Below are 18368 nucleotides of genomic sequence, written 5' to 3'. Positions count from 1 at the left end.
AAACTTATGTACACTAGGGTAATTAACTTCCACCATCAACACACATCAGTTCTCTGTGTTAAGTGATGATTCCTTATGTAGTAAAACTACATCCTTGGAGCAAAATCAAGGCAAATAAATTCAGACATTTACATCAAAGAGTAATATGGTTTTTAAACTTACCTCAATTATTCCAGGGCTTACAAGAGCTACTCTGACTAATTTTTGAGTTTTTACTGGGATTTTATGACTGGCTTCCTGAAACTATATGATTCTTCAGGTGAAAATTCTACCCTACAGAATGTAATGTTTGGTCATTAGAGTGGAAAGCCAGCATCTGACCCATTATGCTAATTATGTGTCCTGTTCACACCAAGGATTGTGTATGAACCAAGTCTCTTTGAACGGTTAAAAAAAAAAAAAAGATATTAACAAGGGAATGATATGGACTGTAGTCTTCATAGTGCTTGTTATATTATTCGTCCTGAAGGGGTGATGGATAAATGACAAAGTTTTAAGTGCTTCTTGGAATATAAATTAAAAGTATAGGACATCAAACAATAATGGCAGGACAATATTCATGGAATCTCCAGTACTTCTGCAGTCCTTTTCAGAATAGCTTTTATTTTAAGCAAATTGTATACTTTACAATGTAATCCATGAAAGGATATATTATAGTAAAGTATGTTCAGAATTGATGTACATTGCATAAAACAACATAAAATATGACAATCTTTATAGAATTATCCAAATAAAAGTAGTTCTTACAGTGAACATATCTGGACAGATTGGTTAATTCCTCTGCTGAGGATCTGCAAATTTTTACTGATTTTCCAATTCTACAGTCTGGCCATTTTTGTAGAGACATTTGTTTTGTTGAGACATTGGAATACACTAGGCTCTTAGTAGGATTGCTATTGAATATTTTTATTTAATAGTTTCTCATCTTTCCATTTGCTTTGAGATAAACTACATTGCTATTAATGACTGAATACCTATAGGTACTTGATGAACTTGGAGCTTCTATAGTGTCAGTATGACGTAGGTCCATCCTTCACCACTGTCACAGCTTTTACTGTTTTAGGAAGATTTTGTACTAACTTTTGGTAGGTGTATGTATTTGTTGGTGGCAACACCTCTCTCGTCTATGTTCGTTTTTGGTTGTAGTTATAGTTGTTGTGGAGGTCTTGTACCAATGTGTCTGAAGGTTTGTTGTGTAGAACACAACAAACCAACTGCTTCTAAATTCAAACTCAAGACCTGCAGTTTACTATATTAAAATTTACTAAAGTACATCACAAGTTGGATTATATAACACCATAAAATTTCTTCATGACAAAGGTCCATATCAGTATGATGCATACCAGCTTCAGAACATTCTTGAAGATTACCTCACACAGCTAAAATCAACATGACAAAGAAGCAAAGGAAACATACAGAAGATAGAAGAATGGAATCTATGTAACATGAACTAAATTTTAACAAGTGTCTACCTATACATACCAAATTTTAATATGTTAAAACTTTTTAAGTGTTTTATATTGTGGCCCATATGTTTTAATATGTTCTACATACTCATGTTCTAACTTAATTGTAACTTTTTACCTTGACCACAGATATTTTAATTTCATGCTACTGAATACATTTCCATCCCCCATTAGACATCCGGATGTCTAATACAATAACAACTTGTGATTTGTCTAATGGCTGGAAACTAATCATGTACTAGCTGATGATGGCGGTTAAGAGCCGAAACCGGTACTAGTGTAATCTATTTAAAATAAATTGTGTATTGATTGGTGGAAAAACACATTTCTTATCTATACTTTGTATCTGTCAATACGGAAAATGAAATTTATAAATAATAATAATAGTACAGTAAGCGCAATTTTTAGTGATACCTGTTTTTACGGGGGGGTGAGGAGTAAGGAGGGAGCTCTCCCAGTTCCGGTAATACTGCCAAATTCAATGGAAATGAAATCTGAAGTGAATCGATAGTATGATCTATGGATATGAATTTTCGAAACCTTTATTATCTTAGCATGAATTCTCTGAAATATCACTTCTCCAATTCTCACTGCTACCTGCAGTACTATTAATTCTCAGACATATTACTTCCACAATCGTCACTGCTATCTGCAGTACTATTAATTACAATTTGTCCATGGCTATTTCCATGACACCGTCGTGCCTCCAGTATTCCCCTTCCAGTTCTTTCACCTTTCTGCAATACCCCTCGAAATCTGCTGCAATACCAAATGGAATGCCCCGATGGTCAGTCGTCGTAAGTTAACTGCTGACATGTCTCCCGTAATATTGCGTTGTTTGAATTCGCATTTCATTTTTGCCCATGTCAATTCAGTGGCGTTCAGATCACATTTGTATGGGGGGAAGATGAAGGACGACGTGACCTGTTTCACCAGCTATGACGTCAACAGCATAAATTTTATTAGGAGGCCTGTTTTCCTCACTCATATCCAATCCTAACCTATATTTTGGCTTTGCTGCGTAAACAACAGTACTAATACGTAAACAGTACGCCAGATGTCTCTCGGCGATGCATAATCGATTCATAGTTTGTGTTTCAAAGGTTGCCAGTACGAATCTCGAAGATAGCCAAGGTCTACCGATTAAGCACTAGGGAGCCCAGGTATAACTAAAAGTTGCGTGTACTCTACTAGGGAGTCCACACAAAATGAAAATGCCAGGTGGCATATGACCAAAAATCACATTTTGTGCAGCACAAGGAATCTACAGGACATATCAGCAACAATGCTATAAAAAGGAGCAATTTTCCATCACAACAGCTACTAATTTCCAGTTTCCCTGGCACTTCAACAGTGGATAATTTTAATACCCGTTTATGCTATTTGCTTTACGTCGCACCGACACAGATAGGTCTTATGGCGACGATGGGAAAGGAATGGGAAGGAAGCAGTCGTGGCCTGAATTAAGGTACAGCCCAAGCATTTGCATGGTGTGAAAATTGGAAACCACGTAAAACCATCTTCAGGGCTGCCGACAGTGGGGTTCGAACCCACTATCTCCCGATTACTGGATACTGGCCGCACTTAAGTGACTGCAGCTATCGAGCTCGGTAATATCTGTTTATGTGAAGCGCTGGTTTCGGCAAACGTGCCGTGGAATGCGCTGACCATAGCTTGCACCGTCTGAGATGCTCTTCACATTCTTTGGCCAAGAGAAAACAGCATGGCAAGTTTTTACTTCTTTTGAGTGATAGTGCGGCATATATGATCAAAGCTGGTGAAGTATTGAAGAGTTTCTAACATAACATGCTGCATGTAACTTGCATAGCCCATGGCTTACACAGATTGGCTGAAGAGGTTAGAAATAATTTTCCATGAGTAAACAGTATTGTTTCTTCTGTGAAAAAGGTGTTTCTTAAAGCTCCTAGCCGCATTCTCACATTCAAGGAAAGGTTGCCTCAAACTCCTCTTCCTCCCAAACCTATCATCACTCGTTTGGGGACACGGCTCAGTGCAGCCGTATACTATGCCAATCACTTCGAAGACATTAAAAATGTTATAAATTCTTTTGATGTCTATGATGCACTCTGCATAGCGAAGGCTAAAACAGCTCTCACGAACAAGAATGCGGTTTCACTTGCCTTCATTAGGGCACACTTTGCTGATCTTCCTGCAGCTATTGAGCGTGTTGAGTCGGCGTCGTTGCCATGGAAAGATTCAATAGAAGTTGTGGACTCCATTTCGAAGAAGGAAATACCAGGACCAGTGGGTGAAGCCTATTCACTCAAGCTCACCAAAATTCTACAGTGGAATCCTGGATTCTCAACAATGAACAGTGTGTCTGCAATACTTCAGGGAGAAGAAATTACTGACGAGGTACCATGGGGACCGAGAAGCTATTGCTTCAATGAAGCTTGCTCCAATGACTTCATGTTGTGTGGAGCGTACATTTTCCTGCTATAAGAATATTTTGAGAGATAACAGAAAAGGTTTTATTCTGAAAAATCTGGAAATGTATTTAGTTATACAATGTAACAGCAAGTGAAAACTGTGTTCTGTGCTTCTGAAAATGTTTCTTGATGCATTGGCAGTGACAAAAATTTAACCTTTATGAACCATTTATTGTATTTACACAAAAATATTTTTTGTTATTTTTAATTTCAGTTGGTATGATGTGTTTGAAATGCTTTCATTAAGCCATTCTGTCCCATATTTAGAGAATACTTTGAGATGAGTGGTATAGTTTTGTACTAAAGAGGCGTGAAGGTTGCAATAAAGTACAAAAAAGTTTGAATGAATAGTATAACTTTAGTAATGATTGAAATGATCATTAAAAACTATTTCAGGAGGATAAAAACTTAAAAAACTGTTTTGAGCTATTAAAAAACTAAAGCATGGTTTTTAAGAACCTAAAAATCCGGGCCCTAGTAATGATATTAATGACGGTTCAATACCCGGTGCTCCATCACAACCAAAGAGGAGAACACACAAAACTCGATATGAGACTGTAATCAAAATTGCTATGCTAAACATTCTGACACTAACTGGTAAAATAGAGGAATGTATAGACAATGAAAACAAGGAACATAAACATACTGGGTCTCAGTGAAACCAAGTGGAAGGGAAAAGGATCAAAGGAACTCAGAGAGGGATATCATCTATTTTGGTCAAGTGGAGATCAAGCAAGAAATGCAGTTGGTGTTGTTATGGATCATCAAATGAAATATCATGTAGTAGAAGTAAAATATGTTTCTGATCAGATTCTTCACATAATGCTAAAATTGGATTCTTCCCAGAACATCAACATCATTCAGTGCTATGCACCACAGACTGATTGTGAAGATGAAGAAAAATAATACTTTGAAGAAGACATAGAGGAAAGAATAAGTGGAGATGGAACGATTATCATAGGGGATATGAATGCTCAAGTAGGAACTGTGAGAGATAGATATGAAAGTATTCTAGGAGCACATGGATGGGGTCCATGAAACCCAGAAGGAACTAGACTACTTGACCTCTGCCTGAGGAACAACCTTATAATAGGGAACTCATGGTATCAAAAACAAAAAAAGCCATAAGGTCACAAGATATGGTTGGGATGGAAAAAGTGAATCTCTTATAGATTACTTTTTGATCGAGAAACAACTACAAAATAGACTGTTGGACGTAAAAGTGATTCCTAGTGTCTCCCTGGAAAGTGATCATAGACTCCTCATTGGATACTTCAAGTTTAACAAGTTAAAAGAAGTAAGAACCACACAGGTGAAGAAACTCGAGACTTGGAAGCTGAAGGACAATGACAGAATAATAGAGTTCCAAGAAAACATCAAAACAGTAATACCAAAGACAGATGAAAGAACAGTTGAGGAGGAATGGAAGGATCTGAAAGAAAATCTAGTAATGATAACTGAGAAGGTATGTGGATGAACCAGTGGCACAAGAAGATGGAAGGAAACTCCATGGTGGAATGACAGAACAAGAACTGCTGTCCTGAACAAGAACAACATGTTCAGAAAATATTTCAAGGACCGGACTGATCATAATAAGGAACTATACAGGGTTGCTAAAAAACAAGCAAACAAAGTTGTTACAGAAGAACGAGAGAAGTGGTTGAACAAGTGGAATGATGAATTGAAAGAGGATGTTAATGGTAATAAGAAAATGTTATATGGGATGATGAAAAATAGAAAAAGAGATAAAGAACACTCCAAATACCTAAGAGATGGTAATGAAAATCTGATCACTGAAGATGAGAAGATCAAAGAGACTTGGAGGACTTACTTTGATGAATTGCTAAATGTGAATTGCATGCAGCCTACACAAAAAGACAGTACTGGTACTACCTCCTGCAAGTCTGCCTCTGACAACGGGTTAGACTTAACATGGAGTGATGTAGAATATGCCTGGTAATACATCAAAACTGGAAAATCTGCTGGTACTGATGAAATTAATGGAGAAATGATCAAGGCTATGGGCATTTCTGGAAAACATTGGATCTACAAACTCTTTAGTAAGATCTGGAAAGAAGGGGACATACAAGTCGATTGGAAAACAGGCATCATAATTCCAATTTTCAAGAAAAGAGATAGAAAGAAATGTTCCAACTATAGAGGCATCACTCTAACTTCTCAAGTTGGTAAACTTTATGAGAGAATAAATAGAGCGTAAAATCAGACCCCAGTGGCCTCCACGGTATGCACTAGCCAGCGTATTGGTAGGTGTGCTAGATACCAACTGATGAGCCCACCCTAGCACACGAGGGCGAAACGCTGGCAACCAAGAATGAGCTAGCTGGAAAATTTATAATGTCCAATAACGGACCATTTATATTGGTATTATAAATTTGCTCATTCAGGACAAATATTTCAGATTCCCTACGGGAATCAACATCTATATCATCTGATGGCCAAGCAGGCATCAATTTTTAATGATGAGACAAAGTCTCTTAGTGCATTGGCACTGCCAGTGGCTCCAGTTAGCCTACGCAGTGGCCTCCACGGTATGCACTAGCCAGCGTATTGGTAGGTGTGCTAGGTACCAACTGATGAGCCCACCCTAGCACACGAGGGCGAAACGCTGGCAACCAAGAATGAGCTAGCTGGAAAATTTATAATGTCCAATAACGGACCATTTATATTGGTATTATAAATTTGCTCATTCAGGACAAATATTTCAGATTCCCTACGGGAATCAACATCTATATCATCTGATGGCCAAGCAGGCATCAATTTTTAATGATGAGACAAAGTCTCTTAGTGCATTGGCACTGCCAGTGGCTCCAGTTAGCCTACGCAGTGGCCTCCACGGTATGCACTAGCCAGCGTATTGGTAGGTGTGCTAGGTACCAACTGATGAGCCCACCCTAGCACACGAGGGCGAAACGCTGGCAACCAAGAATGAGCTAGCTGGAAAATTTATAATGTCCAATAACGGACCATTTATATTGGTATTATAAATTTGCTCATTCAGGACAAATATTTCAGATTCCCTACGGGAATCAACATCTATATCACCCTTATTGAAGAGAACCTCTTCGAAGAACAGTATGGATTCAGGAAGGGGAGATCAACAACTGATTTAATCTTTACAGTCCGTCAGTTAATGGAAAAATACTACGAGCACAACTGAGATTTGATGCTGTGAACAGAGAGAAGGTGTGGGAAACACTGAAGAAAATTAGAATACAGTATGACATGATACACTGGATAAAGAATTTGTATGAAGATACCCGAAATAAAGTCAAAACACCTGTAGGAATGACTGAAACCTTTGATATAAAATCTGGGTTAAGACAGGGTGGTGTTTTGTCTCCTCTTCTTTTCATCACTGTGATGAACAAGATTCAGAGAAAAGTTCACCAAGCCATTGGAGGTAAGAAAATGAAAGTTATCTTGTTTGCGGATGATAGATGCTTGTGGTGAGACTCTAAAGAAGACCTTCAAGGACATATAAACTCCTGGACAGAAGCTGCTAAAGAATATGGACTCATCTTCAGCCAAGAGAAAAGTGAGGTTATGGTCATGAAGAGGTACGGACAACCAATGGGAGGGGAAACAGTTACAGATGAACCATCACTTCAAATATCTTGTAAGTGTTATCTCTGATACTGGTTCTATAGACAAGGAAATTTCTCACAGAATTCAGGGAGGTAGCAACTTTTACAAAATAGTTAGACATAATATGGAACAAGAAAATACCAACAAAATGTAAGAGAGTTGTATATGAAAGCTATTACGTACCAATCCTGACCTGTGGTTGCGAAACATGGACCATGAGAAATAAAGATGTTAGTAGAATCCAGGTAGCAGAAATGAAATTTGTCCGTAGCATGATCGGTAAAACACGGAGGGACAGAGTCCGTAATGAGGAAATCCGCAAGCAGGCTGAAGTTGTAAGACTGCAGGACAGAATAACAGTGCAGCGACTGAGATGGTATGGACATGTGCGATGCATGGGAGATAACAGATTACCCAAAAAAATGTATGATCTAAAACTTGAAGACAAAAGACCAAGAGGGCGACCAAGACTCAGGTACAAGGACATGGTGAAGATTGACATTCAACAGCGAGGACATAGTTTGGAAAGCATCGAAGAAGGAGAGAAGTTCAGAGACCGCAACTGGTGGAGAAGCCTCGTTCGCAACCTATCTCTTAAGATGGAACGACGTGAGATATGAATATGAGGCATATAGGTTCAAACATGACCAAGTCCATCTTTTGCACGTTCTGATGTTTTGACTTCCATGGATTCCTCTTTACAAGATGAATACAATGAGAACTAAAGTGGGTTTCAAATCCGGCCAGATCACATTTAAAATTACAGCAAAGAATGACGTTTCATATCAAAGTCGGCCAAGTCTGTGTTAACCCGCATGAGCCAATAACCCTGCGCTATCCAGTCACGTGGTGTGTTCCGGTAAAATGGTTGACTGAAGTTTGTTCGAGTCACATGTGGTGGTTTTGTTTGCGTGTATTTTTATAAACATTTTATAAATAATAAATATATATAATTAATTGGTGGTTTTTAATAGTATTCATATTTGCTGTGCAATAAAATGGAGGAAATAAATAAACACCATTCCAGAAAGCAGCAACATGATCCTTCCACCTGGGAGCGCACGAGGGAAAAAGCTGAGATGAGTACAATCAACAACGTGTTGTTAAGGACCCTTTAGACGCTCAGACATTTACACAGATCTGCCTGTACAGACCGTGTTTGTGCAGACAAGTCGTTGCGTGTAAATGAATCGCCGACCATAAGTTTGGTCTGTACTGCGGTCTGTGTTCGGCCTGTGCAAAGTCTGGCGGAGTTTGAATTAATACAGACCACGTGCAGACAAGTCTGAGCGTGTAAAGCTTGCGCAGACAATGCTGCAGACAGATAGCACAGTCCTTCGTCTGGGAGCGTGTATGTAGTGTTGTACTGTAGCCTATGTTTGCTCTCAATATAGGAACAGCTATGAGTGAGTTTACACAAGATTCGCGTAATTGTACCCGTGCATTTATGATTCAATTCATAGAACTCTATAAATCATTGCCAAGTGTTTGGAAGATCAAGAGCAAAGAATACAGTGACCGGAATAAAAAACGCGGCATATGATGGATTAGTTTCTAAACTAACATTTCCTTATCCCAACTTGTCCATCTATCACGACATTAAACATAATTTAAGCCTACTAACTATGTACACCCAATCTTGAAATTGTATTTTAATTAATTAATTAATTGATTCATTCATTCATTTTGTCCTAGATGTTAACAGTGTTATATGGTCTAGGACAACATGCAGGCCTATCTTAACACTTTGTGAGTTCAATTAGTGCTTCATGTCAAAATTCTGTACCTGATCCAGTTATACTACAATTACAACACACATTGTGAATGACTGCATGAATAGGTAAATGAATGGATGATTGCACAATTGAATTGTATTCATGCATATTTTCATGACCCAATAAATACCGCTACTGTTTTCTCCCTGTCACGGATAACCACCAGATGAAAAGAGACCCCTTATTATTGATGGATGGATGGATGGATAGATGGATGGATCGATGAATGAATGAATGAATGAATGAATGAATGAATGAATAAATGCACTCAACTTACAGAACGGAACTCCAGCAGCTGAGGAAGGAACACGCAATCTATTTTACCTAAGCAAAATAATGCCTTTGAATCCTCACCTTTAAATATTCCTCTCTTAGAACTACATATAGGCCTATAGCATGGCATGTTTCCGGAATGATGTGGCTTAAAGATGAAGGAGACACTATGGCAGAAAATTTAAGGTCCGCATAGCTCTTTCCCGTTGCCAGAAACCTCAATGTTACTACAAGTCTTTCTAAAGTGCTTATCGATTCTCTCATTACACTGTCTTCTCTCCTTATATACGGTGTGACATACTGCAACAGCACTAAGCATTTCTCTTCGTCCATTCTCAAGTAGTTAAACCAGCCATCTTTTTCCAATTTTAACTCCTTCAAAAGATCAACGTGCGAAAGCGAAACATGTTGTAGAAGCCAGTCTTATGTACACCTTCTACGTTGTGATTTCTTCCGCTTTTTAACTTCCGAAATAACAACACTAGACAGAAGTACCACTTTGTAAGTTAATTGACTTAATGTGGCCATGGTCAGGAAATACTACCTCCGCTCGTCTCGATTAGAAATACAGTACTGTGCGAAAGCTGTACAAATGGTCGGAACGTGTAAACGCAGCGTGAACAGTGCAGACGGTCGTTGCAAACGTGGTCTGTACAGACAAGTCTGAACGTGTAAAGGGCCCTTTAGTGGTGATTCAATCAAGGCTCGGTGATGTGTTTCGAAGGCACGATGGTATTGAATAGGTATAATATGAAGAATATACATTGAAGTAACTATATGAATCCACATATTTGCAAAATATACACTATTTAAATGTAAATTAGCCTCTACATTGGTTACAATGTTGGGTAATTTTACACAAACACAATGTTTAAAATAATAATCTTTAAAGATTTTTCACTAAATCTTATATCATTTTAAATCATATTTGTTCCAAATAAAGTCAAGATGAACACAGTTGGAAAATAGGCCTAATCTAGATTTCTTTTTGCCTTACGTTTTCCGCGATGACTTTACCACAGTACCCAACCTGTAATCACAGAGGAACAAAAAAGTGTAGGCTACTGAAAATGAAAGACATAAAAGTCTTTCATAGTGCATACTATGCACACCCCGTTAAAGCTAAACAAGGTGGTTTTATTCTAAGGTACTGTCGCATAAGCATACCCAAAAGACGGCGAAGCAGAAATAATGTATATTAGGCCAAATTTTCTACTCTAATTTTCAAAGATGGCCAAGTCCTCGTAGGTAAGTTTCAAAATTGGCCAAGTCCCATAGTTAGTTTCAAACATGGTCAAGTCCAAATTTTAAATACATTTTTCAATTCATGTAATATATTTTGACTGTAAAAATTGTATGGTAATGAATTAGAAGCCTCTGTTAAGCAACATAAAGAATAAGGTGTCTGAATATGTATGAATTAATATCCTAAACGAGTTTTTTGCTTCTCCTGAAAAAAAACAGCTCAACGGACTTGGCCATGTTTGAAACTATACGCCTCATATGTATGGGGTTTAAGTATACAAGCTACGATTTACAATTTGTTGGATAGGAATGACACTATTTCCATATTAAAAAAATTATCAGCAAAACGTAATATATTTACATAATTCAACAAGTTTACTACTTTATTTTGCACAGTGTTATAGTGTTATGTGACTTCCTGTTCACTGAATTTCTGAAAATAGTATTTAAAACATATCAGGTGTCTGATGATAATAGCTAGCCTCCAACTGGTGAAGGAGTTTAATCACAAGTGAGGACGTAGATATTTACTATCCAAGATTAAAGTACAACAATTTAAATGCATCTACCAAATTAATATGCACAGTATGTCTTCAAATAAATAACCTGATGTTATTCCCAGTGAGCATGATTGGACTGTTGGTGAGTTTATCAGATAATTTAAACCCAAGCAACCACAAGCTACAGCTTATCCACCTTAACTCTGTATTATATTAGAAATGTTTCTAAAGCACCTCTTAAAATATAATAGTGAAAATTGTAATTCATTATGTGCAGTACAAAAATATTTGAGGTTGTAGGCCTACCTCTTCCTTGTATCTGTTCAAATTACATAAACTGCAATGAACAGAAATAACTTATTTCTTACAACGTAAATTGGAAATGACATGGATTTCTGCCCTCTTTCTTTCATTATTTTCTGCCTCTATTTCAAACTCTGGTATTGCCGCAGTGATTGAGAGTGACTGAGAGAACTTTGCCCAACCTTCACGACCTGTGACGTAACCACAATGCCACGTGGCTGAATAGCATGCACTCATTGCCTGCCTACCCGCCCTCTTAGAGAGCTGTGTGCCCGCGGGATGAAATGCCCAATGTGAGCACCTCTGCTCTAACTTATCCTAGAGACTCTCAGTTGGGTTTAAATCAGGGTTCTGAGCGAGCATTCAAGTTTATTCACTCCCATTTTAACAAACCACTCTGTTGTGGTCTTCTTATGAATGGGTGCATTTTCATGTTGCATATGAAAAAGATCAATTCCAGATTGTTGTCGCAGGGCTGGTAGCATTGAATTGTTCAGTATTGCCTGATAGGCTTTGGCATTCCTGTTTTGAAGAATTGAAACCAGTAGACCAAGACCAAAAGATATAAGACTGGTCCCTACCATAATGCTGCTTCCACCAAATTTCAGAGTGGGAACAATGTACTTTGGTAAACAGCACTCAGTTGGCATTCACAGATTCATATATGCCCGTTTGACTGCCACAACGTGTAGCATGAATTTTCATTCCACATGATGCTCTTCCATTATTCTAGATTCCATGGGCAATGTGTTTTGCACATCTGTAACCATCAGAGAGTGTTCAGTTTAGTGACTCTTATAGGCATCACTTTCAGATGCCAATGGAAAGTCTGCCCAAGGTCTGACCTCACCACATGTCAAAGACGTAGACGTTCTCTATCTTTTAATTGTTTTGGCTTCCTTGGTCATCACTTGCTGTTGAGCATGGTATCCGAAACTTGCCAGAAATCCCATGGATGGCATGACTGAATCGATGGGCATTGATAATCGTGCCTCTTTCATCTTCATTGAGCTCTCATCATACATCCAGCTGTAGGTAGTAAATATTTCTACTGAATGCTAATGGCCTTATGTAGAGTCACAACAGACTTCAGTATCGTATAAGATCAGTTTACTTTGCTTTTAGGTGGTGTCTGATCATTAATTTCGATGTACTGTGATATGTGTCAAGCTCTTCTGTGACTGCTGTCCATTTTTCTCTGTTAACTTTCAGGATTGATATGTTCAGTTGTTGACCTGCTAGTTTGTTTCTTATCTGTATGGATCTTTCTCAACGAGCTCAGAATACTTCTTCAGATGTTTCACTCCATCTGGAATAGTCCCCAGAATGTTGTTAGCTCTACAGGTTTGTGATGTTGAAAGCTGTAAACATTTCTTCACTGTCTCAGCAATTTTGTCATAGGACTGTAGAGTTGGACTGTGTCTAGATATCATCTGGTTCAGTGTTCTTGAGAATTTCTCTCAGTTGGCCATTCTGAATTTAACCTGACAAAACAGTAATGATCTGTGGTCTAACTGCTGCTGTGACTAGGCGTATTATTCATTATGTTGGATGTTAGGCATAGGCACCCACCCTGATTTGACACTGTTAGGCTGTGTTCTTTTAACAAACATCAGGTTTGGTTTATATCTGTGTCTCCTATTAAGACTTCTGTAAGATGTTCCTGGTTTTATTATCATGGATAAGGGCTAGTTGATGTGATTCTCCCCACCAAATGACCACTACACCAATTTCATCATCATCATCATCATCATCATCATCATCATTGTAATCTCATGTAGCACTGTGGCTGCTTAAATTCTCTAATGACAAATTTTGCCGTTCTATCGTCAAAGTTGCTTGGCTCATATATTAAAAATATTCATTAGTGTTTATAGTTATATCCTCCAGGTTTTTGTGGTCCTTCACATCTGCGAACAAGATCCAAATGTCAAGTCTCGTAAATACTGAACTTCCGCACTGTCTACAAGTTGTCTCGGCACCAAGTGTCATGCCAGGTATTTTGGTGTGCAGTTGTATGCTGTCTTTGTGAGTTTTTCACACTTCTGATCAATTCACAATTGTTTCATCAACATCTTCTTTAGATGGAAATATGCTTTCTATATTTACAGAGATGGTAGTCATCTTTGATCCTTATGAACACTTATGGAGATGAAGTACTGATTTTCATTTCAGTTAATACTCTTGTATAAAAAGGATCAGCCAGTACTTTATTGCTGCCCAGAAAACACCTGAATGAGTGTCGTAAAGTTCTTTGAGGATACTCCTTTAGCCTTTTCATTGCTGATATGAATTCTCTTTTGTAAAAGCCCTGTGCTGAATTATTTTTAATAATTAACTTCAATACATAAAAGTCGGAAATAAGATGGGAAAAACCAGAGGGTTCTTGCCTGCTTGTCATATATTTTAATACTAAATATGGAAGGTCCTAAACTGTTTTTTCTAACACAAAATTAGCTATATGTTGCGCAGGAAATTCAAGGTTGTCCAACATAAAAGGCCAACAATTGAACAAAAATCGAACTAATAATTAAAAATAACAGTAAAAAGCTCAACTTACATGTTTCAGTGACTACAGGTGGTCCTAGCTGTCCACTTCCAAGCGCCGATATATAACTAAACTGAAGACAATAACTTCAGGGGTGACTAAAATGAGTAAAAATGTATCTAAATTTTACGGTAAAATGTTATTCAAGATGAAACACTGAGAATGCATTAAAAATTCCTATACATCTTGGTTTGATATCAAAATAAAAAATGGTCCAAACCAGTTAATCAAGGGTTGTACAAAACTGGTAATTCCAAAACTGTGGGTAGCCTACATTTATTTCAAATCACATGTCTTCTTAGAAAGTGTTCATTTGCACGAAACAAGTTCATATCCTTCAGTACCTTACTAGGGTATGAGAGTTTCCAAAGCAGGGGTGTACACAGAGTCCAACGTCGCATTTTTCACACATATATCAACTTTCTTTCCTCTTTTTCTCACCAAGCGTGGTGTTTGAACACACATGGCAGTACCTGGCAGGAAATCTCTTCTTCGGGGTGGGTGGTACAGGGGAAGGAAAACGTCTCTCTGTCAGTCTAAGTGGCTTCTCTTTCTCGTGCTTTGCACAAGTGGTTGGACAACTTCTGTACTTTCATTATAATCGGCGTCATCACTATCATCATTATTCTCGAAATCACTAAAATCAGAATATTCATCTTCCGATTCTAATGTGGATAGCACTCTTACATCCTCAGATTCGGTAAGATCGCGCGCTTTACTGGCGGTCGACATACTGTAGCTTACTCATCCCTGACGCGGGCCTCACTGCTAGCTTGCACGCCGGGCATACCACAGAGCAGCTCGTAAAGCAGAGTGTCGTATTTATCTCAATAACTCATGAATGAATCGACAGATTGTCATTTCGTAAGCTCCTATCTACTGCAGAGAGATGCATGTATCCGCCCACCGAGTTTGAATGACTTCTTATGTCAACATTGGAAGTATTGCGTTAATAAAGTCAGAAGAATGTCACGCTCGCAATATTACGGGTGCAGCAGAGCAGCGGTCACTCTCCGCGCTCGCCGTATTGCGAGCGCAGCAATTAAAAGGTTAATGTTCTCCATTAATAAAACAATATGCTAAATGTTCCCTATGTTTGTACATCATCTGTGCATCATCTATATCATTGGGAGATATTAAATGATTTTAAATGATTAGAATAAACTTTTGGCAGATTATTTGAACTGGTATTGTTTGCGAGTTTGCTTGATATTTACAATCTGAAGGATGAGTTTTCTTCTTCTGTTCATCTGAAATCAATAATGATTATAGAATAATTATAATATTATGCCTTTCCTTAAAGAACAGTAAGCACGCCAGCTAATTAATTTAATTCACTTCAGTATGTGCCTTAACTTAGACAGTATGAAACTTTGTAAATCACTTCACTAGAATTCTTCTATGAAACAAAACTCTCTTCTGCATTTCATAATAATAATATGGCCTTAGGTACTATGTGCAGTCATTTTCAATTTGACGCCATCTAGATTGCCTGAGCATTAGTTTTGATGTTCCATTCTACCCTACCAGTTTGTGGAGTAAACTGGACAATCGGTGCCTGATTTTTAATCAGCTCTGCTGCGTAAACATCAGATGTGCCACTAGAGATCTTGTACAAACTAACAGTGTACGACATGAAGTGTCAAATGGACTTTATCCACCCTTCAAAAATCTGACTACTACTTCTGGGCTTGAACCTGCCATCACCGAGCTCGATAGCTGCAGTCGCTTAAGTGCGGCCAGTATCCAGTAATCGGGAGATAGTGGGTTCGAGTCCCACTGTCGGCAGCCTTGAAGATGGTTTTCCGTGGTTTCCCATTTTCACACCAGGCAAATGCCGGGGCTGTACCATAATTAAGGCCACGGCCGCTTCCTTCCAACTCCTAGGCCTTTCCTATCCCATCGCCGCCATAAGACCTATCTGTGTCAGTCCGACGTAAAGCAAATAGAAAAAAAAAAATAGAACCTGCCATCTTGGGATCTGGAGGCCGACATTTTACCACTGACGTACATTCCGATCAAATCTTGCATAATTCAAGAGCATATTCATAGGCCTACCATGAAATGTGACAGATGCAGAAATACAAGATCTGTATTCCCAGCTAGGAATTGCTTTTATTTACACGCATAGCGTACTCAAAGTGCATCACAGTTGGAGGTGAGAGCTTCAAGCAATGTGGTAGGTCTTCCCAAATTGAGTGATGAAGAAATATTGTTTTGAAAGCTGAATGAAGTTATGAAGATTTCATTGCTTAATGACAGTTTGGCGAATTTCCATAATATGATGCACCCTAGTATCTTGGAAGTGTCTAAAAGAAAATGTATATACTTTTATCCTTTTTAAGATATTTAATACTGTATCTTCATCAATATGTGCAGCTTTTGGTTTGTATCAGATTTATAGTGTTCTTGATACCACCCGTATACATTTTTCCTTCTATTTCTCATTTTTCTTGTGTTTATGTGGATTTCCCCATCAATATCAAGGGTGAAGTCTTGAGAATGGCCTCCTTATTGAGTATGGATACCTCTCTCTGTGGTTGATGAAGCTAGGAAATAGAGTGGATTTGTCGTCGTTTAAGAGATAAAGATATGGAATTTGTCTTTGTTTTGTTTTCTTGTTGGTTGATATCTCTACTTTTTTTGTTGCTTCCTCTGACTTGTCATTGTGTTTATTATTTGTGTGTGTTATCCTCCTTTCTGATTCATGTCAACCTTGAACATATGAATTTGTTTGAATTTTTTAAATATTCATACAGTACTGGTATATGCTAATTAACCATACCTTTTGGGTAGCTAATTAACCATATCTTTTGGGTAGATTTCTGCAAGCAGCTGTCCAAGAAAGAAGCTATGGGTAGTGTGTCAAGTGATTCTGGTGGTGAAGATAGACATCACAGCAGTGACAGTGAAAATGAAAGACCATTTCATCACCCATTCCAAATTAAAGAACGTCCCTCCAGTATAGTACTTAATATAAGAGTAAGTAGGATTTTCTTAAATTTTTCTTCTATTATTTCCACATTTACTGTTGTATTGATACTGTTATCTTCCAAATGATATCAGAATGCACATCGTACTGAGGAAATTTTAATCTGCTTCTTTTTCCCAACAAGTTCAGTCAGTGAAAGTCTTCAAAGACTGATTGCATGTATTGAGATACTTCTTGCATGTATTGAGATACTTCTTGCATGTCTAAATAATCTGTTCAGTATTATAATATGTATTTAATCGCATATTAGACCCCTTTTCCCCCCACTTTTACAGCCCAAAAAAGTAAACGGGGGTCCAATATGCAATAACCTCAAATTTTGAGCAGTGAGCACATGACATCTAGACTATAAAGAGCTATAAATTGTACATGTAAACATTCTACACTGTTCTTTAACAAACCTATGAATATATTTGAGTTATACTGGCTATTTTCGTTGGAAGGCAGTATTTCTAAATGTAAAAAAAGTCAATAAATGGTGAACACGACTTTTAGGCCTACATATAAAGTAAATATAATCCGTTTTAGTCATATCACGGCATTTGTTTCATCTCATTAATTCCTCTGATGAAGTCGACGTCAAAAAGGGCATATGGTCATAAAAACTCGCTACGAAGATTCATCTCACTTCATACTCGACCCCGTAGAGAAAAGGGATAAGGGTATCGTATTATCATATTATGCATTATTGATACAGAATAACTCAATGGCCAGTCATTTGTCTCTGTCAGTTGAGCAGTAGGCCTACCACACAGTAAACCTGATCACTGCTCTCATTTTAATTGTCTTGTGTCGCTAACTTCCCTACTACTGGCGTGTTGTCATTCCAAGTGACGTCGTCTTCACTGCCATCTTGTCAGCCATGCACTGCATTTGAGATCCTGTCATTTTGAACCTTTTAAAAATAGTTTTGTTTCCGACTATAGAGTCTAAACTGTGTTAAGCTATTCCCAAATGGTTTCTGGAGATGGTCTCTGATATTCCCAGTTGGTGTATGTGTAGCAGAAGCCACTCCTCCTGAATAAAGCCGTGTTGTTGAAAGTGTGCCAAACCACCAGCTGATAACTAGCGAATGTTACGAGTTGTATTTCCGAATGTAATACATAGTGACTGGAAGCATTCTTTTGATAACTGCGGCTGTTGAAAGCCAGACCCTTATTTTTAAGTATATTTCATGCTTTTCTACATTTATCACATCGGGATTTACCTA

The 18368-nt window shown here is 38.0% G+C and overlaps 1 protein-coding gene across 6 annotated transcripts in view; it reads left to right on the top strand.

Annotated features, from left to right (window-relative positions):
• LOC136866438 (protein Son) overlaps window positions 1-18368 on the top strand; it is a 372657-nt gene that overhangs the window by 112152 nt on the left and 242137 nt on the right. For all 6 annotated transcript variants that reach the window (XM_067143378.2, XM_067143379.2, XM_067143377.2 and 3 more), the window contains exon 6: window positions 16988-17148. In XM_067143378.2, the coding sequence (XP_066999479.2) occupies window positions 16988-17148 (161 nt within the window). The remainder of the gene's footprint in view (window positions 1-16987; window positions 17149-18368) is intronic.

The sequence above is a fragment of the Anabrus simplex genome, chromosome 3, assembly GCF_040414725.1.
Source record: "Anabrus simplex isolate iqAnaSimp1 chromosome 3, ASM4041472v1, whole genome shotgun sequence".
NCBI lineage: Eukaryota > Metazoa > Arthropoda > Insecta > Orthoptera > Tettigoniidae > Anabrus > Anabrus simplex.
Note: the sequence above shows the minus strand (reverse complement) of the source record. Positions and strands in the feature narration are given on the sequence as shown.